The 22,405-nt window shown below is 37.1% G+C and overlaps 1 protein-coding gene across 18 annotated transcripts in view; it reads right to left on the reverse strand.

Moving 5' to 3' along the window:
• The window catches only part of CTNND2 (catenin delta 2), a 650,551-nt gene that overhangs the window by 14,813 nt on the left and 613,333 nt on the right, over positions 1–22,405 (reverse strand). For 14 of the 18 annotated variants that reach the window (XM_071804478.1, XM_071804466.1, XM_071804465.1 and 11 more), the window contains 3 exons: positions 21,788–21,872; positions 15,351–15,476; positions 1,080–1,206 (listed from right to left, as the gene is read on the reverse strand). In XM_071804478.1, the coding sequence (XP_071660579.1) occupies positions 1,080–1,206; positions 15,351–15,476; positions 21,788–21,872 (338 nt within the window). The remainder of the gene's footprint in view (positions 1–1,079; positions 1,207–15,350; positions 15,477–21,787; positions 21,873–22,405) is intronic. The other 4 variants (XM_071804472.1, XM_071804470.1, XM_065830749.2 and 1 more) reach the window with 1 other exon arrangement.

Raw genomic sequence — 22,405 nt, forward strand, 5'->3', positions numbered from 1 at the left:
AGTTCTGGCAAGAGACAGGACTAAGATCTCAGGGCCAGGCAATTCAAGTGCCTTGCACTTACAGTCAAAATGAGATTTTGGAGAAGAAAAAAAAGAACAAGAGCCCTTTACAGACTTGTGTAGTGACAGATTTTGAAAACTGAAGAGCAGCTCTCCCTGTACTTCTGGCTACATTTTCAGATTTCCTCAGTGATTGTTCTGCAGGACTAAGATGTAGCTTTCAGATAACTAACAAAACAATTTTCTTAAAAAAACCAAAACCATGGCACAATGCTGATGGCAATAATCAGTTTGGCCCACTTTAATCCTAAATTCTTGGTATACCTATGGAATGACAGCAGTTGACTGAAGAAGTAGTAAAAAGCACATTAAAAGGCTGTTTTACTCTGTTTATCTTAAAAGAGTTTCACTGTGAATGGTTTTATCTAACCAAGGTATGTTCTACTTTGGAATAAACTGAGGGGAAAATGCCCAGATTTCTGAACAGAAAAGTCAATTAACACTTAGATACTTACATTAATTCATTGTTTCGATCATACAGAGTTAATGACAGTGGGTATATATATGTTACTGATGTTACTAGAAGACCTGTAGTCAATCTTTCGTCAAACTTACACATGCATGTGTATGCACGCTTATATACACATACAATCAGAATAAAAGCTGACAACAAATAAGGTGAATCCTTCCACTTCCATGCAGCGTGCAGAGTGGTTGTAAACAACATAGCAGTTTCCATGACTTAGCAAAGTGAGTAACAGAATTTCCTCATGCTACTAATGGACACCATTGCCCTGAGATTTACCCAGGTAATTTCAATTAGGAAAACACTGCTTGGGAATTAATAGCAAAAAGTTATGGAATATTCTTTCTGTTGTAAAAATTTCCAAGGTGTCAGTTAAAAAAAAACAACCCTTTTTGTTTTGAACAGATAATTCAGATAAGAGTAAAGAATATATTTTGTGCCCTTCCACCACAGATAGCCACAAATCCACATACCAGTGACATTGCTTTAAGAAGGAAAATGACAGTGATGGATTACCTTTGTCTTTATCCCAGTCCTGAAAGCCTGGTCTTACCTGAGCGGTTGTTAGGAGACATGCGCACAGGAGAGATGGAGGGCGTGCGTGATGAAGAGTATGGTCTTTGCCGATCCCTTTCTATCGTTGAAGATGAGGCTACAAAGTGATACTGTGACCATCCATCCTGCAACATCAAACATTGCAATAGTGATCAGTGAAAACACCATACAATTCCCCATTTTAAGTTCAGAGTATTTCCCTCTACTGTTTTCACTATGTATACGAAGTTGGCTACTATCTTTTTTTCCACTGAGTGGTAAATATTCTTAATGATGCTCGATATAACCTGCTGATTGTACTGACACACCAAGAGAAAAATTAGAATGCAGAAAGTTCTGTAAAATAACACATTAGAAAGACTCAAATTATGAAAAAACTCAACTTTTTAGGCTATTTATTTATAGTTCTGCCTTCTTCTGTGCGCCTATTTTCACAGTGCAAAAGGCATTCTGGCTATTAAAATATTTCCAAATCAAAGACTGCTTGTTTTCACAGCCAAAATCACTTTTTGCTTTAGAACATTTCTATCTTCCAAGAAACTTTTGGAGCAAGTACATGGGGAGGACCCAGGGTTATCAAAATTATTGTAACTTTCGGTATTTGTGGATTAGTTACATTAGCTGCCCATTTGTTCACGTGAGGAAAAAGGAATCAATGCATTTCCCTCATTGCATTTTTCTCCAAGATGTACAGAAAGAAAATTTATTCCTTCTATTTAAATCTGTGGTAATGGTGATGCCTTTTTTTTTTTTTTTAAGGAAAGTATTACAAACATTAGAAACAGCTAGTTCAGAAATAAAAAGGAGAGTTTCAATCATTCATGTTTTGTTCCTGGACCATAATATAATGCAATAATCCAAAATAATGTATATTTTTAAAAGGATATTCAGAAGTTTGAAAGCATAACGAGAGAATAAACTGACTCTTGTTAGTGCTTTTATTAAACAAAAGTATTTCAAATGTCTAAAGTATTGATAGATTTTAGCTGTCTTTATCACTGCTTAATGTTTAACCTAAATCAGTAACACAGAGATTTCCAGGTCTTGCACTGAAGCCATAAGCCTTTTAAAACACCCACTTTCTTTTGGGCTCATTGCAAATTGAGTCAAGCAGCTGGTATGGCACTAAACAATGTTTTTGTGATCAAATGCTGAATAAAAGCAAACACCATAAAATATTACCAGAATACAGCTGGAATTTTCCTCTTTCTTACAGAAAAATAATTTTTTGTTGGGATATAAAGAATATTCCAAGCCCCTGCTTCAGGCTAGTCAAGACATCTACCTCTGAATCCCACCCTCTGCCTTTGCCCCAGGCATCTCTCTGACTTTGTTCCCTCCACAGACATTACTGGCAGCTGGCTCTCGGAATTGCAAGAGAAACCAGCTTGAAATTCCCCCTTCCATGACACTTTTAAGAAAGAGAACTCAGCAAGACTGTGACACATTTCTCTTTTACAAACAGCAGGAGGAAAGAAGATGCTCATACTTGATGCAGAGGGAACTGTTCTAAGTAAATTCGAATAGACAGAGGTGACACTTAACTGCAGATTCTGAATGTCTGTACTCCTTAGTATAACACATTTGAATAAACATGCATGTATCTCAGTCATAATTACAAAGGTAAAAATAAAAAGGAAGAGTGAAGGCTGGGTCACAGCTTTCATAGCAGTCACGGTTTTCCCTAGAGTTGATAGTGAGCATTTGTCCTCAGAGGTCACTCATGTTTAGAACACTTCACTGAGCTGCCCCTCATATTTCATGACAGTCACAGAAGAAAATATAAGGAAGAAAACCAGTTAACTAAAATAAATAGTAACTTAAAAAAAGAAATAGTTAATCTTTAATACCACTCACTTAAACCCAAATTTTCTATATCCAATATTCATTACCAACAAGCAGCTTCTACACAAGCTGTTTCCTCCAACCTAGAGGAAGGATCAATGAGAATACAAACAAAAATATCTGCAAAACCCTGACTTCGTAATATTAAATTGGAAATTATTAGACACTTTTCAATATATACATATATTTAGTATGCATATATATAATCTATACATATTTTAAAATAACTAATAGTTTATAGCTATAATTATAATGAATAGCTTAAGTCCAATAATCTTATCCAAGCAGCAAGACTGTATATACTTAGCATTATTTTTACATCACCTATTAATAACAACTTGAATTGTGATTTCTCTACTATAAAAATGACATAGCAAACACATGAGAAGCCCATGCCTTTTTCTTGCTGAAGAGAAGTGATTCCTCTTTTACTCCTTCTCTGGGGTCAGTCATTCTTACCATAAAGGTGACTCTCTGTAATTCACTGTTACAGTTTTCTGACCATCTATTTTCTTTTAAACAGCCCACTGAAGAGATGATACCAAGAGGTCAGACTCTAGATCTGGTAAAAGGACAAGGAATAGACTGCAAAAAGAGAAGCTTACATAGTGCAAGCCAGAAATTCTTTCAGCTTTGTGGATCTGGATGCACACATGGCCAGCAACACTCTCCTTTTGCACTCTGGCTTCCTCAAATAAATCCCTGTCATGTGGGTCAGCAAAAAGTAACCTGAATTTTCCCGTAAACCCTTCTTCCCGTTGTCTATTCCATCTATACTGTTTACATGAATACCTGGACCCAGGTTCTGATGGCAAGTGGATGAAATAAATCCTTGTTATATGCACAGTCCCACGGACTCTACAACAATAGCATGTGACACCAGTTTTGTTCTGCAGAATATCAACAGGTACTTTGACAACATTGCTTCCTCAGAAACAGCACTGCAAGGTGCCTCAACAGTGAGGGAGCAAAACCAGCTGTAGTTGGGATGCTGGCTATAGTATTCTTCTATGTGGTAAATGTTCTTCCTTCTCCTCCTCCCTGCAAATTTTCATTTTTTTCTCTGCTGAGAGCAGCGCATCCAGTGAGGTCTTCAAATAAAATCTGCTACAAACTTTCAAGTTTGCAAGCCTCATCAGCTCAATAAAATGAGTCAAGCAAACAGTAAACCCTAACACAAGTATTGTGGTGACTTGGCATTGCTTTTGGCTCAACAAGGCACGTTGCTATCACTGTATGACAACCTTCATGATGTTCTTCAACAGCATTATGAGGAGCTCCTAGACCTCCCAGTATTTCAAAATTCCAATACTTCAAAGTCACCTATCTTTAGCTCTCCTCTGCCACAAGGAACAAACTTCTTTCATGGGAAAGGTAAACAGTTTGTAACAAATTCATTAAAATTACCCCCATCAACAATTCCAAAAGCTATTAGCGTTAAATATTGAAACTAATTTTTAAGAGCCTAAAGGGAGTATTTTCAATTTAATGCTGAGATAAATACCACCTGATGTGATGGCTGCTTTCATTAGTTTGTTTCAGCTCTAGTGCCTGTAATGAAATTTAATTAAATTGATTCGGATACTTAAAGGTACAGTATATAGCAGTGTCCTGCAGAGAAGAAAGCTAACTCAAAAGCAAAGTGTATGAGACTGCATTTCAGCAACCAATTTACCAGCTACAAACTTGGTCTAGGAGAAGAAGAGTAAGACAAAAAGATCTGACAAATTGGAAAGAAATTCAATGCAGTTCTTTTACAAGATGGATGCATTTTTTAATTGACAGCAATTAATTAATAGGTGGCAATTGCACACTACAGGAGAGCATAGAACAATCAGAGTACAGAAATACCATTATACATCCTTATCGTATCTTCCAAGGTATCTTCTACTGGGCATTGATCTACATTTTGACTATAATGAATATATGTATGCTCCCTCAATCATACTCCATAAATTCCAAATGTTAAAGCTTGATTGGCAGTGACATGTTTTTGATGATACATTCTTGGGAAAGCTGCAGGGATTAGATTTGAAGCAGGGTTTGGATAACCACTGTAGAAAACAAAAGAGACATTGTAGTCTCACTGATCACCTTCTACTAGGCTTAAGGAGTGAACAAGTCCTTTGCCTCCCTGCTCAACTTTAAGTCATTTTGAAAAGAAACAATTTTCTTCAGGCCAATGCAAAATAATTTTGTCAGGGTGACTAAACTTACTGTCCCAAACACCTATTGCATATGTATCTTACGAAAATATAATTTGGGTTTTCCCATTATTCTTCTTGTGTTTAAAATGTAGAGAAAAAGAGAGAGCGGTGTTTTATTGCGTTTGCAAGACTTCCAAATTTTCAGAACTTTTTGGTAGTGGAGTCCTTGACTTGAGATGATTTGCAGAGGTGGGTGGTATCAGACGCACCATTTTCTCACTTAGTACAGTAACCCTGTGAGGACTGAGTGAAATGAAGCCCTGATGGGAAATGACACTATGCTGACATCAGAGTGACTAACGAACTCACAGATGAGAGAGGCAAAAGCAGGGACCAGATACAGTGAGGCGGCCAAGCAATGTGTGGTGAAGTTGCGGAAGAAGCACTGACATAGCCAACCTTAGCGTAGTACCCAACCTGGATGACCTCATGGCATCCAGTCAGAAAGAAACCCCACATCAGTTCATGTGCTAATATCCATAGCTAAAAGAAGAACAAGCCCTACCCTCTGAGTGACTACGCTGGTCAGCTGCTAAGAGGACACTGACTTAAAAAACACTGAGTGGCTTAGAGAAACTGTACTGTAGCTGCCTGCACATGAATATCTTTCAGTCCTGAAAAGCACATTCTGCCCTGATTCCTGATGTCCTAACATTGTGAGGAAGAAAGACAGCTTCTTCCCCAAAGCAGAGAAATCCCACTAGGGAAAAAAAACCAAAAACAATGCAACAACTCCAATAATGAAACAGCTGAAACCTGAGGGTCTACAGACAATGTAGTGTCCTGCCTTCCCCATGTTTACAAACTCTCCAGCATGCTACTTCTTGCTTCAGGCCTGATCCTCTTGTGACTCGATTCAACAGTCATTTTTCCAAATGATCTGAAGGGCCAGACTTGATTTATCATCCACTTCCTTATCTGTAAGCCAGCATTTTACTGGTTTCAGGATATTAACTGTAATAACAACTGTTCCTGTAATGGTAATAAGCTCTAGAAGTATGAAGTTTTGATAGCAACCACTGTTAGGAATCGGTAACTAGACCACCGCTGTGTTAGGAGCAGGTGATAGAGCAACAAGGCAAAATGCCTGTAAGTACATAAGTTAGGATTTACTTGCTTTGAAACTCAGCCAGACATTGCTCTGAGTTGCTGGTGTTGCATCTTTCACAAGCTGAAGCTCTGCTGTCAGGTTAAATGAAACATCCTGACTGGTGTGCACCATTGTGACATTGTCTAGAGCACAAGATAAATATGATGTGAATTAAGTCAAGGCTCATCAGACTTACACAGGTCTGGGCAATTCTTCAGTGGAGATTTGTTGTCACGACACTAATAAGACATAACAGAAATTAGAACTGGATCAAATTATCTACACACATTGACATATGAAAGTTATGTGCGTGACTTGACTACGGTGAGAATTCTAAAACAGTTACAAGGTTGAGGTGATCCACACATGTATCTCACAGAGCTCTTAAATGGGTTTTTTGAAATAATGTGGTTTAAGTGTTCACCAACCACTACACTCATCATCAGGCTTTACAACCCGGGGTCATATTGTTTTCATTTAATACAAGATGAGAAAATAAATACATTTCCCAGTGCTTCTCAACAGAGGTATCGAGCCTGGCTTCTCTCCCTCTGCCAGCCCCATGGCAGCAAAGGCTAACCGCCCCCCACCAACACACCCGAATATTGAGTTTGCGACTGCTACCTGTGTGCCACTGTACTCCAGTACAAGGAAATGTCAGCAGCTGAAGGAGAGATGGAGAGATAGTTGTTCTCTAAAAAAGCCCCTGCCTTTGTACTTGGAGTGTGTTTACTGCAGAAGAGGGATTTCAACTAAATTCTCACAACTTCAGCAAGTCTAGAAATACTCTTGAAATACAGAACAACTAGTTTTACATAAACAAACTATATTAAAAATAAAGGTGTTCTTTCATTTTTCCTTTGAATTTACAGTGCCAAATCCTACTACCAGTAAATGATTCCTGAAAGGATTGTCTTTTATGGATTTCCTTGCGTTGTTTCCAGGAAAACTCAAAATCAACAGAGAATTTTGGGGCATTCATCTGCTTTATGAGGTATTCTGAATAAATCTACCTCATTGATGACTTTTTACTGCCATTAGCTAAGCTACAAACAATTATAGGCAGTATATTGACATTTTTCACTCCTAGGATTTTGTCTTTTATATCAGAAGTGAGAACTCAAGACATGAGTAGGGATTGAGCCTGGAAGATATTGACATCCTCCTGGCTTATACATTTGGGGTTGTTCCTTGGGTTAAATCCTTCAAACTGATTCTGTTTTAAGTCTACAAGTGGAAATTTGGAGTAGTTTCACTGGTTTCAAAAGACAAAGGGCTGCTGACTCCAATTCTCCTGTTTCCCTTCCTCTCCCAAAGAGTTTTGAGCCAGGGCCTCAACATCAACAAAGTGAAGCCACTGAAGCTCATCTTAATTTGAAGATTTTAATATTTATGTTTATAGTCGTATTTCCACAGCTTATGAAAGGTGGGAAAATACTAAAACAGAGAAATTAATCAAGTGTAGGGGATTTTAAAATATTAAAATAATTTGGATAAAAAGACAGGAATTGCTTGCAGTATGACCACTTAGCCAAAGTGGTTGAACAAAAACTTGGTTTGCTTCCCACTCCTGATGATGATGATGATGATGATGATGATGATGATGATGATGATGATGATGCCAGTTTCTAGTGACAGGTTATGTTGTGAATATGACACCTACTGCTGTGTGAGCCTGGGAGGAAGTCCATTCACTCCTCCCTTGCACAGTCATAACCAAGGGGAGAGGAGAGAGACCCCACTGAGATGATGAGAGGAGCAGTGCCATCACCTGAGCCAGGGCAACAAGCAGCAGCAGCTGAGCTGGGCAGGGAAGGACCAAACCAGCTGGGCAGCAGAGCTGCCACTGGAGCAGCCACCTGTCCAAGGGCTCTCAGTCCCTGCCCCAGTGCCCGATGCTGGGGGGCTGTCTCACCGCTCCCTGGCCGGCGTGGCTGTGCGATATAAACACACACATACCACATCTGGCGCATTTCTTACGATGTGCATGGGGCTTGACCTCAGCACTTCTCTCCTTTTTACTCTGAATTTCAATGTACAAATGGCTTTTACTTATAAGTGATCATTCCTGCATCCCAGACATTCCGTTGCTTAAGAGGCTGGAAGAGAAATACATATTTAGGGCAGTATGTGGCTTAAAAAGGGGCTCCCAGTCAGACAGTCATCAACCACAGCAAAACTGTCTGGCACTGGATGAGGATTATTAAGTTTTCTGTAGGCTCTTTAAAGTGACATTTTCAGAATCAGTGATTAAGCTCATTCTTTTCAAAATGAGATGTGTACCCCTCAGCCTCCATCTCAGCTTCTCTGAAAGTAAAGTAATTATTTTCCTATTGTCAGCGTTCCACCCCAAAATCTTTTGGAATATTGTCTCTCCCTGTTTTTCTCTTGTCATCACAGAGCCTGGGGGACTATATTCTTCTGAGAGTATCACAAAATTTTTTTCTTTCAAAATACCACAGACAGCCTCGGTCAGTTTTATTTTTTCAAATGCACGTGTTTTGTTTTTTTTTTTTTTTTTCTTTCTTTCTATGCAGTGTTATCTTCTAATCGCATATCTTTTACTGTAATTTTATATCTCATCCCTTGATTTTAGCTATGAAGAGACACACGATAAGGGAGAGATACGTTAATTACTTGCCAAACCTATCGGAGTGAGAAACAGCTAGGTAACTATCCCGGGCTGTTTTATATAGTGCAACACTGGGATGTTTCAGGAAATCACTGAGGCATTGCTTTACCTATCCATAATTAATTATTGATTTCCTGTTGTGCAAGTTGCAAAGATGACAAGACCTAATCTGATGAATAAAACAGCTATAAGAAAAGGGGATCGTATGTGAGGCAAAGCATGAAGGACAAGACTTCAGATACGGCAGAGTTCATTATTCATTTTGCTGAGGTTATATGCAGCTAAATAATAAACCTTTCAAAACACTGCAATAAAATGAAATAAATCCATTTTTCAAAGCATCACTTTGCCTCTCAAACAGAAATAAAATTGATTTAATATATTTTAGAGGAAATGGAGGCAGCATTTGGCCCTTTGGCAAGAATTTCTGTTCTCCTATTTTCCCCTGCATAAGGTATACAAACTATAATTTAAATTGTTAGAATCATGAAGAACTAATTTTACTTGCACCTTGTATGCAAAAAAAACCTTGCATCCAAGAAAGCGTTTATAAAAATTTTTGACTTGTATTGTCATTTTCATTCCAGTAATGCACTTTCAACTATCTTAATGTGTTTATGCCATAGAACTGCAAACTCTGTCTCTTGGCCACAAAAACTCAGGGGGTAGAAAAAATACTACTTTAGGCTCAGGGTCAGTTTCTTAAGCCTACAGTGCTTACAAAGACAAGAAACTAAACAAAACCTCATACTTTTACTTTTTATGTAATACAATCAACCAAATACTACTGTTAGCAGTGTTGTGTAAATGGTTGGACTTGATGATCTTAAAGGTCTTTTCCAACAAAATTGATTCTATGATTCTATTATACCTGCGAACACAGAAAATGAAAAAAATCATTATCAGAATAAATTTGCACTGTTGTCTCTTATGGCGAAGAACATGGTAGGTCTGATGGTACTGCCTGCTATCTAGAGCCATTAGGACTTCATGTTTTCTGAAGACTGGCACTGTGGCTCAAAACTGGGGATCATTTTATTCAAATGTGTAGCTGCCTGACAAACAAGGAATTGGCAGCTCTTTGGAATAATCACTAGCTGAACCCATGCTGTCCTTGATTTTAGGTCAAAAGTTCCTGTACAAATACACTTAAATTAGAGAGTTAGAGATCCAAGTGATTATTGCTAATCTCTGGGAGTTTTGAGGATATGCTGCTTTGAACACGTAGTTTACCAACACACTTAGATATCGAGAATGAGAAACCCATTTTTTTTTACTGAAATACCTTTAAGAGTTTTTGATTCAGTAAATAAGAGTTCCAGTATTGACAACTCAAACAGGAACACACTACTGCACCAAAGCCTGCAACTCTCATTTTAGAGGAACCACAACTTTTTCTAAAAGCACTTTGTAAAATTAAAAGTAATAAAAATAATTTCAAAACAGTGAAAACTTTCATTTCTACTTTCTACAGTAAGAAGCAGTTCTTTTATCAAGACAAACTGTATTACCTACTAAATGAAGTAAAATAACTCAGAACAAAGACACCTACTATAAAAGAGACTTCTATCAACATACAAGGTTTCTTTCTTTGAGTTTGAAATGGCAGACATATTTAGGCCATTTAAAAAATTCTGTTGGCAGTTTTAGGAAGAGAAGAGGGAAGAAATGAGGACTTTCCAGCATTTTGTTTTCCCACCCATTATTAGATCATGTAGAACATCAAAGAACTGAAAGTAGAATATTGCTGCACTAGATAAATATTTAATTGAACTTTGACTGAATTTACATGTACTGGCCATGTTAAACAACCACTTTTAACCTTCTTATAGGACAAAGAAGAATGAGAAGTATAGCAACACAGAGGAGCATCAGCGAAATACGTCCAGTGATATGCATCAGACCATCACAGTTAGACTATTTACCTCTGAAATGAAAACATGTTCTGATTGCCACAATAATAAGTTTAATTTGATTTCCATCCCCTCTGCTGCTTGTGAATGCTATTACTTCTAGTAAAAATTCTATACTATAAGCAGCTATTCCACACAGCTGTTTAAGCTAGCTGGGAGAACCCAAATTTATCACCTCTGCTCTTGACTACATATGTGTTTTTACCTGTATCTGAACCTATATATGCAAACATCAAGCATGTAAGTTAATTAAAATGATATTTTGTTCTGAATGGTAGAAATCACATTCCTTGAATGAATTTTGGAGAAAAAGAGTGACATGAATTAAAAATGCTTTCTCTTAGCATGTCTCTTTAAAAGACTTTTGAAACTCTTTAAAAAGACTTCTGGATTATTTTCAGTATTGTACATCTGAATCAACGTAAACTTTCTTATTTATTTGTTATTTATATTTGTTTCAAAAATTAATACATTATTTAAGTGGACGAAAAATGTTCTCACCCTCAAAAGGCACACAGACAATTTTCTTAGGTATCTACTTTGTATTCACGTATAAAAGTCCTATCTTATTATGAGGAGCCATACTTTCGAGAAGAAAAATCCTGCAGAAGTGACCTTCCACTTTTGCATAGCCTTCCAGATCCTGGATGCCTACTCGTACCTCTAACCTAAGGATATTTCAGAAACTTCAGTTATACAATTCCCTTCAGAACTAAGCCTCTAAGTCAAAGATACTGACTCCTGGGCTGCATTTTAAATTCTCTTTTCTTCAGAGAAGTTCAAAAGGTGGAGTAAGTAAAGACAGACTTTGCACAACTAAAACATTACATTTCTCTCTTCTATATCTGTACTTAGTAACCTTAAAATGGATTTGGGTTTTCAAATGAAAAATACCTATTCTTTCCCACATAAGTCAGCTAAAGCTTACCGTAGGACTCATTACCAATGCCAAGGATGCTTTAGCATCATATATACGTATGGCTTATCCTAGAGACCTGTTTGGACAAACTTTTATTATTTTCTTATTTGTTTGGCACCTCCTGTGTCTAGTAGGTTTTGGATGAGAATGGTGTCAGCTTTCACACACCTCTTACTGATGATTTAGAAGAATTACTGCTAAGTCTGGTTGTTGAATTACCACTTGCTACAATGTTGGATGTTAAAGGAAAGTGCTATCATGCCTTTAAGGCCCTCACGGGAAAGGCAAAAGTCAAGCAGAGCTGCAGATATGAAGTTCACAGCAGAAACCATTAAGGTTCTTTCCTTTAGGTATTTCCAGGCTCTCCTTGATCAGAGATCATGCTTAAAGGCAGTGTCTTCTAGGTCCATGCTGTGTCATGAGTACATTTTACATACACACACCCGAACTCACATATACATATACATATACATATATGCACATACAGATATTTACTAGCAAAAAAAAAGATACATAATCACATAGACATGTAAGTATTTGCAAGGAGTGGGGTGATTAGATTGGCTTCAATTGAGTTTAGTCATCACATCTCATTTTTTCGGACACCATTCAGCAAACAAGCCCACAACAAAGTGTAAGGATGGGCAAGCTCTCAGTTCACCTACAAAGGACTGTTGTCATGAAAATGCTATTGTCAGTATTGAATTTTCGATTCAATGCTGACTGTGTCTTAGATTACTGCTAATATTTTAAATCCTATAGCAAACATGGAAAATATTTTAGAAAGAATCACATAAATACTGAAATTACTGAATTGTGACTAAAGGGATGGTAAGTGATACTGCACAGTAAATAACTCTCTGTCAATAGTATCACAAAAAAGTTAACTACAGGGTGTTTCAAAAAGATGGACCCAACTGGAAATAAGACTGCTTTGAAACTGGGCAGTCTTATTTCCCATCGGGTCCATCTTTTTGGAACACCCTGTAAGTAAAATGTAAAACGATTAAAATAAATGAAGTCTATTATACAGTAAACATAACGGAATTCAGAAGCAGAAAACATTTGAAAACATCTCTCTCTAACAATTGATGCAGAAACCTGAATTTTGATACTCTCTCATGTGTTGTCATTGTCATATGGGTAAGAACAAGAATATTTTTGTTTCAAAAAATTATTCTACCCTCTTTAGGCCATGTAAAAGATAAAAAATAATTGTAACAACATAACGCAAATTCCTTCTCTTTCTAGTATTGTCTGGTACTGTTATTAAACTCAAAGGGGGTTAGAAGGAACTAGGAAAAATATTACTTGATATGATAGCTAAGAAAATCAAAACACAATCTACCTGACTATACAAGTGAAATTATAATTATTTGTATTAAAATAAAAGTGGAATAACATTCAGTTTGGTTTAACATTTTGTAATACTTTAGATAGAAAGGGTATTTTTTTTCTAAATTGTTCTTAAAACTAGCCAAATGATTTAGAACGACAATACAGTTAGTTGAAGACACTTGATATATTTGTGCTATGCCAAATGCCAAGAATCTATCTCTCCTTTTTTTTTTTTTTTTAAACACAGTTTGCACACTATTTCTTTCCATGTGTGAACACTTGTGAATACTTTTGCATATGCCAAAGGTTTCATCAGCACAGCTCAGCTCCATTTATTTGCACAGTTTCCTCTTTAGGCTTCATGATTCTTCTCATGATATGTAAATTCCTGTTTTACAGACAAACAGGGTATTATTTAAGCAGACAACTGGAAATGATAAAGCCACAGATGTCAAAATTTACTCATCTAAGATTTCAATGTTTCTTAAAAAACCTATCCTTGGGAAGGCATATGCAATCAAAAGAGGAGGTAAGTATGATGATAATACTGCAGCCTAGGGCTGTGTCGCAAAAAGAACCATTAAGGTAAAAAGAAAAACAAAATTCCAGACTAACGTATCATTCGTCACTGAATAAGCTTTGTGCCTCTAAGAATGAATGCGAAAAATATAACAGATTGCACTTTGGTCTGCAGCTACTATCTGGTATTTCCCACAGAACAGGAAATATGCCTTGGCATTAATAAAGAAATGCTTCATATTTGCATGTGCATTGGGAAAGGCAAACCTATCTTACATGAATACTGGAAACTAATATACAGCATAAAATGTAGATTTAATAGTAATTCAACACACACAAACAAAAATCACTAATTCAAACTTTTTCTCTGGTACTGAAACCAATGACAATTTCATGATAAAGTATTTAACAAGACTGCCATTTAATAAAAAGCCACATTTAACATGCTCACTTAAATGTGAATAATATGTTTTTAGGGATGCAAGACTGAAATGGAAAGAAAAAAAGAGAAAGTATGTATTTGAAAACTAATTTTTTTTTTTTTGCTATATTGGTTATAGAATCTCTATCTTCCAAAATTACTCAGATGACGTTTCAAAAAGGCTTGAATATGTTAATTCCACAGAAATTTTGTACATTTCCTTTCTTTAAAATAATTTTAGGAATTTTCTTAATTCCTGATTAAAAAAAGAAAGTAACGTAATAGATCAGGTGATGAAATGCTGGGTGTTTTAAATATCATATTCCTGTTAACTAAAGATTAAAAGGATTTACCCTAACCTTTAAAGATATTTATGTCTAAAGTATTTAAATGAGATCTGCTCTGATGTCTTCTCTTTTCCAGGCAGATTTAGTAGGAAAAAAATATGAAAGAAATAGTATAACTACTGTGTCCTGTGTGACCAGAAAACCACATAAATTCTTATTTTCTCTACATATTTTATCAGAAATAATACATAGACATATATATATATATATATATATATATATATATATAAAGGCTTCTACATGGATTTACCTGAATGCTGTGCATACATAGAAGTCATTTTTGCAATAATGACACAGAGTCACATTTCACTATGAAAAAATATTAGAAGGAAAACAAAGGTCTAAAATTGGTTAGAAATTAAATTTTAGTACCTAAAATTAAATACTGTGTCTAACAAAAAAATGTCCAGTCATGCTAATTCTCATCAATTGTGCTTATATCTGAAGGAAATCTCTATTGTTCTTTATTACTAGAGATTTTGAAAATTAGTATTGTAAGAATGTAATTGAATCCTGGACACACTGATTTTTCTATAAATATCCTAGTTTATTTGGCATTCTCTTACTGAATTACACAGCTATTGCCTTTTACAGAGAGATGCAATTGGGCCGGAAAAGAAAGTGCTTGATAAATTTAATCTGCTATTGCAACATAGTGCTTATCAGTAGCTGCCTTTCTGTTTGAAAGGTTCAGAGAATCAAAAGACAGATTACAGAAATGCTAGAAAGCTTGTAATGGAACTGAATGCAATGCACTTGCCCCTCTGTCTGGCATATGCTGTCCTCAGAGAGAGCAAAACCCTGTGTTCCTTCCTCACATGGTTGAAATGAATGGGCTGCTCTCCTAGGTGAAGCAAGACGCTTTCCATCTACAACCTAGAGGGTTTAGTAAATTCAATTGTACAATTTAAAAACATATACTCCAGCAAGGTTTTGTTACTTTGAATTCAAATGTCTCCTGTGGAATTCTTTTGGGTACAAATCTCAGTATGCATGAAACATCACAATTCAACACAGGTCAGCTGACAGCCAGAATACCTGGGTTGGGGAATGGATTCTGGTTTCTTGGCTCTGGGAGAGGGAATGCTGAGCGTGCCATGCCCCAGAGTGGTGGGTTGGTGAAAATCCTCTGTCATCAGTCACACTGAAGCTTGGGGCCGCCCACTGCCATAAATCAATCAGTCAGTCAATCATTTATTAATCAGGTACTTGCATTTTCAGTTAATATAAAAATGGGCTCCAGACAATGCCTTCTCTACAATGACAATCTAGTTTTATATTATGGTGGGGGTTTACATTAATCCATCCTTCTTCTAAAAAGGTGACATATTAATCTGAAAAACCCTTGCCAATTGTATAGAAATAAATTAAACCCCACCGAAAGACCAGAACTGCAAAATACATGTGCTCATGAACAATCTGAGCACATGAATAGTTCCCTCAAGTCAAGCCACTTTTTTGAGGAACTATTATGTTCTGGATTTGGAATTCTGATCCTTAATATAAGGTTTAAGTTCTGCACCAACTTTTCCACTGATAAACTTAACCTAAAGACGGCATCTTTTTGGGGAACATCTGACTGGTGATAACCTTACCAGAAGAAAATTCAAATGATGTGTTCCAAGTCTACATGTTAGTACAATGTAATTAACATTTTCAAAGGGTGAGTAGGTATATTTTACTTAAGAAAGGACTTTAGATTCTAAACCCCTTTGATTAGGGTTTTGAAGTTTATTGCTGGCAATTTTCACAGAACATTTAGCAATAAAGGACCTTCTCATAGAGTCATCATTTTATTCTGAAAGTCACATGAAAAGAAAGTCCTCATCTAGATCCAGACTGGCTTAATTGCTTCTAAGGCTTCGAGCAATTCTAAATATCTTTTCTAGCCAATGACAAACAAGATCATCTTCAGAGTGTCTACTCTGACTTCATTAAATCCCTAGCACAATAGTATCCCTGTTGTAAATGGCGCACTACATGCTGAAGGACGACTACCTTTAATACCCTCCCTGGTTTCAAATAATTAGTTTATTTTTACTCATATGGCAGGTGAATAGGAAAAACATTTCTATTATTCCATGCAGAACAGAAGCCTATGATAATAAATGGAAAAGGAAAATATTTCTACAAATTCATTGCGATCTCTGTTTATATAACTGGAAGACAGAATAAGTGTAAACATAATGATAGAATTTAAACATATTTTGTTGGAGCCTAAGTGGTTAGACAAAGCAAACTAATGAATAGAAAACCTGTTATTCCTGACAGTTCCTCCAGCTCTTCCATATTAAATACATTTAATGCTAATTGCAGCTTGTTTTTAGCTAATACATTTTCTTTCATGTTAAGCTCATTTAGTACAACCCTTTTGCTCAAATTTCCTCATGTAATTTAACAAGCTATCTGTGTTTAAGAGTAGTTGGTTATTCCTTGAATATTGAGATAGATGAGAGAAATCTGTTCTCTTACAGTCACATCTGTATTTTCCAAGGTGTCCCCAAATTTTCAACCACCTGACAGCCTAGAGTCCCATGTTCCTCCCTTGGAAAGAAGTGTCTTTGAAGAATTACTGTAGTAGCTTCTTTCACCTTGCTTAGGTGGCTAAACATAAATGGGACAGGACCTCTCTCTGGAGACTGTGGGCAGCACCTAATTCTCCTGCTGACTGTACAGGTTATCAGGATACTTGAAGAAGAGGGGTGAGCCATGAGTCTGAAGCACAGGGACAAGCAGAATAGCTCCCTGCCTGGTTTTCCGTAACTGTTGAGCCACTGACCCACTCATGGGGCTACAGACTATGTGACCATTAAGCACTTTCTAAAATCAGATTTTAAGTATTTCAGTATGGGTTCACAAAACCAGAGGCAGATAAATGATCATTTTTGAAAATGTAAGTCTTATTTGTAGAGAACAAAAGAGTCTGAAAACGACATGACATTGAAGCCACCCTTTGGGAGATAATATTTAATCTATTGATGAAAAATAGCAATGATCACTTCTTTCTTACTTGCTAAGCTTTAGCAATATTTAGAAAATACTCAACACTAAATCATCCAAACAGTTTATATGGGGCTGAATCTGAACCTTATTTTCCTTTTGTTGGGAAGTTTCCAGATCCGATTTCTGTTTCAGCCATTGCTCAGCAAACAAAACAATATTTTCCATTATACAGTGCCCCAAAGTTAAACTTCTGGGATGACCGGCAACTCCTTCATTTCAAGACTAAATTCATTGCTTCTTCTCGGTCTGTCGAGCTTTTTTATTTTATTTTATTTTTTTTTCTATAATTTCAGGACTGGAAACATTTAAACTTTTAATAACTTTTTCTTGTTGACTGTGTTATGATAATGAAAGTTAATCATTCAAGGGAATTCAATCCTCTTTTTTTTCCTCAAAGCACAAGCCTACAAAAGACAGTAAATACTGCCACCTCACTCACAGACCTGAAGGCTGTTTACCTCCTGTGCCCTTCCTATGCCAGCCCAGCCTAAGAAGACTGTGTGTTCCATCAAAGCCACAGCATAGCCATGAACTGGAAATCCTAGTAGACTGGATAGAACCTGTCAGTGGTGTGACATAGCTCTGCAAACACAGTGCATAAGGTATTGTGGACTTACAGAGCCTTCCAAGTGGAAACTCAGACAACAAAGCAAATGCCTCCTTCTCTTTCTTGAGTTTGCAACTCAAGCTGTAGGAAGTTAGAAATCTATCCATCATTTTCCTGAATCAGAAAAGCCAGTCTCCACCTTAGCATGCTTTCTATAGAATAAAAAGCTATTTGAGAAGAGAGACCAACAGTTCAAAGAGCGCAAGTCCTGTTTTATCAGCTATTAATAAATGGGCAACATGTTCCTCTTCTAGCAAACTGAATGAAAGCAACACACAAACCTTCAGTCCTTACTTTTTATAGGATCTTGAGAATCCTAGGACACATCAGATACTGCAGACTACTTAGCTTGTCTCTGCAGGAAAGTTAAATTGGCTGCAAAAGTTCCAGCTCTTGCTTTTGAGGCCTTACAGACAGGACCTATGAGATCAACAGGGCCTTCTCAATGCTTTAATTGGGAGTCATGATAGATCAGACCACTGCAGAGAAATTCCTGGGTACCAGAACTCTGAGCTCTGGACTGTCAGAGCTACATTACTTGCAGTTTGTTCTGTCCATCTCCTCTGCTGTTCTTTTTAAACACAGCACATGGGCAAGCCTGAAACTCTTTTTCCAGAAACACTCATATCTCTAGCTTAACTTGTCTTACCAGATTTAATTTTCTATGCTTTCTGCCTCACTGACGTGTGGAATAATTTTGCATTTTTCAGGATAAAAAAGATGGATAGGAACTTTAATTTTTGTGTGGTCAAAAGATACTGTTTGTATTCTTAGCCAGATATACCATGACCTTAAGACAGAGTATATTGCTTGAATTGATCAACAAAGTTAACTGAGTCATTGCAGTTGATGCTGCAGTTTTTGGTTTTGAACAGATCAGAGAACCAGACAATATCTGCCAGAGACTGGCCAGCACAATGAAATTTGTGCACACTACTGTTCCTAAGCAACATAGCTGAAATTGGCACCCTAAACTCTGTTAAACTTGGCCTATTTTTAATTCAATAGCTGATTTTGACAGTGTCCTTAGAGGTTTCTGTCCTTAGAGGTTTCTGTCCTTAGATCTTTCACTACACAAGCATATTAATGTTATAGCCTTGTTTAAAGCTGAAGAGCTCAGTCACAATGGGACAGAGCTTGCAGAGAACACTGTACATACATCCTGCTCAAGGCAGCCCAGCCACTCACAGCAGGTGAGGGACCAGTTTCTGACTCCTTCACAGCCAGGAACTTAGCGGGGAGTGCTGCAAGGGGGGAATTGGTGCTTATGCGCTTCTGGGCTTTTGTTCCTTCACAGGTGTGGTGAGTCATTAGGTGACCACACCAACCTCCTAACTCTGGATGGACTTTTTGTCAGTGCTGTTTATATTCTGACAGCTATGGGATGATTCCTGTAATGTTGAGTAAAACTAGAAAAGTGAATGAGCTTTTGATGGTTTTGCTGATGCAGTGATATTTCGACTAAATACACTGACTACTACTGTATCAGCAGTAAACATATTGCCTTCTTTCCCCATTAATACAAAGGATAATACTTCTACTCTTTTTATCTTTCCTTACTTACCCTACTGTAAACATGTAGCTCTAAAATATATCACAATTCAAACTATTTGGTTACACTGTTTCTCAAACAGTAAGATAAGTGCTGCTACTTTTTCTTAAATGTGACGTGATGCCTGTAATTTTCTTGCATTGCAATACAAAATTGTGCCTCTCTGTAGGCCACCAATTCTTTGAAAGTAATTGTATAGATACTTTGGTACACAGGAAGAAATTGCTGATGGTTATGCAATGGGATTTACTGGCACTTCAAAAAGGCTGTGCAAGATACCGCAAAGAGCTGATCATATTATACTGTCAACTGTATGTTCACTCATTCTTACTAGCATATGTATTTTAACGGGATGAAATAAAGATTGCAGTGACTCAGTATCGTTATGTTATGTAACTAGCTGATTGTTAGTATAATGCGAACTTTTCTAATTTTCCTAACATTATTTTCCCAACAGTGGTGAAACTCAGCCAGCCAGTATAACAGTTTACTATGGGCAAGTTTAGAAAGTATTATGGTCTGTATAAAGATTATTGTATGTCTTTTAACAAACAGGAGCATCTTAAATTAACTATCTGAACATTTTGATTAAAGGAAACTATAATTATACAATGCTTAGCAGCATATGTAATGGTATATAATGAATACATAAATATGTAGTAGAGACTGACCTTCATTTTAAGATTTTGTGAAGCCTATAGGAGTTAGCCAATAGAGAGATTAATAAAATGCTGCCTGAGAATGTAGACAATCTGTCTGCTATGAGTGTCCTGGAAACTACCTCAAAGGCTAGCCTGCCCTATTTCCCATATCACAAGTATGTATGTGTGGCTGCAGAAAATTTTCTTTCAAGCATGCAAGGTACTTAGTACCCAAGCATGCTTAGTATGGAAGTACATTACCAGGCATTCACATTGGCAGCCAACAGAATGTCCTTTAGGTAGCAGTATACTCAGAAGCCATACAGCATATAGATTACCTCATGCATGGAGCAACCCCAGAAACTGTTTTTCCATTACAGCATATATATGCAGACAGAAGGTTGGAAATGAGCCAGACATTGTAAGAACCTCTAAGAGATTATGGTGCCATAAAGTTCAGCCTCTACAGTGCAGCCACCCACATGCACAGAAATCAGGCTATGCACACTTCCAGTGTGTTACTGCCTTGTGTCAAGAAAAGCCTACTCTAGCTCATGTTTGTTCCCACCTCTTAATGGGACAGTTGAGTACCAGCTCGTTACTCGGAACGTCTTCACATATGGTATCCCTAGGGCTGCTAAGGATGACTGAAAATACTGGAAGTGAACAATGGGAGAGATTCAGTAATCATCTTCCTTACTTCTCAGACATAACACAAGCAGGGCTGAGGCGTGCAAAAGAACAGCATTTCAGACAGAAGGTCAGCTTCTGCCACTTTGAGATCTGGTGCATAACTAAGTTCTTTTCTTGTGCAAAATACACACAGCGCAGACTATGGTGCTTTGCAATTCGTATGCCTCAGCCTTAACTAGGACCTGAACTCTAGTGCCACAGGATGTTTTAGCTCTCTTTGCTGAGATTAAAATACAACTATCAATTAGATCAGCTGTGAAATTCCATGTAGCAAGACCTTCGAGAACGACATCTACAGGCTGGTACTTACATGGAGTGTAATTCAGTTTGGAAATACTGAGCAAGAATTATTTTAAACATTGACATTTACTAAGTAGACACTTATATTACCATATTTTGATTCATTTTTAAGAGGTTAGCAGGCCTGTGGGAATGGTACGGCACTATAGACTCCACAGACTGTCTGAAAACCAAATATATGATCACACTGTCTGCCAGCTGATTGGAAGTGAAGCTATCAAGTTTCAGCCCAGCTCCACATTTAACTTGTCCCTAAGCATCACTACTTCAGATACTCTTGTTTACAATCTCATGAGGAAATTTGGGAGCTGAAGGGCTGAAAATCTGGTAATCTCCTCAGGACAGGGTGGGGAGTTGTAAGAAGGAAAGATACAGCAGGAGAGCTTGCACAGGTTTGTTCTATGAACAGAGGACTTCACTCTCCAGGGCTGCTAGATCCAGAAATTTCTGTATGAATTCTTTTGGAAATCAAATTCACATCTGCTTTTCACCACCACATTTATTTTCAAAAGGTATTTCTATGTTACAAGTAGAAATGAGGGAAAAACTCATAGCTCCAAGAATCTGAAATTTTGAACTCTAAGTGAATTTACAGTTCACATTAACGTTTTGGTCTATCAGCCCCCAAATTTGGGTAACCATATGAAAGATGACATCTAGAAAAAAACCCAAGCCTTACCTTCTTGTAGAGACTTCTCAGGTCTCTGTACTGCCACATACTATTGAGGACCTGAGATGCTGCTTTCACCACTTTTGGCGAATGCCTGTTGCACACATATATTAAAAAGGGAGAGAGAAAGAAAGAAAGAAAGAGTGATAAAGAGGCTGTTAAGTACAAGACTTAATTCACCCCCATTTTCAAATGCATTGCTATGGATTTAAACCCACAATTAAAGTGTGTTTTAAATGTACTATAAGATCTTTGGTTGGCATCTTGGATGTCTTTTTAAGCAAGGGCAATACAAGTTATTTCTATAGTACTACTTATTCAGTGAGAAGCAAAATGTGTATTGCTCAGCACACTGAGAACAAAGCTTCATGCTGAGGGCATAATAAGAAGAACAGTAGTGGCTGCAATTAGCAAAATTGCTGAGGACCCAACTGGTATTATGAACATCTAAGAAGATGTCCTGGCTACAACATTTGGCATAAAAGACAAGAAGTTAGAGACAGAGTTTCCTGTTCTATAAGCTGCCCAACTTCAACTCATAACAGCACACTCAACATGTTAAGCGCCTCTTAGCAGTGGCCAAAAGGAACACTCTAGATGGGTGATGAGCGCTGGTTTTATAGTGCA

The sequence above is a fragment of the Patagioenas fasciata genome, chromosome 2 (assembly GCF_037038585.1).
Source record: "Patagioenas fasciata isolate bPatFas1 chromosome 2, bPatFas1.hap1, whole genome shotgun sequence".
Classification (NCBI taxonomy): domain Eukaryota; kingdom Metazoa; phylum Chordata; class Aves; order Columbiformes; family Columbidae; genus Patagioenas; species Patagioenas fasciata.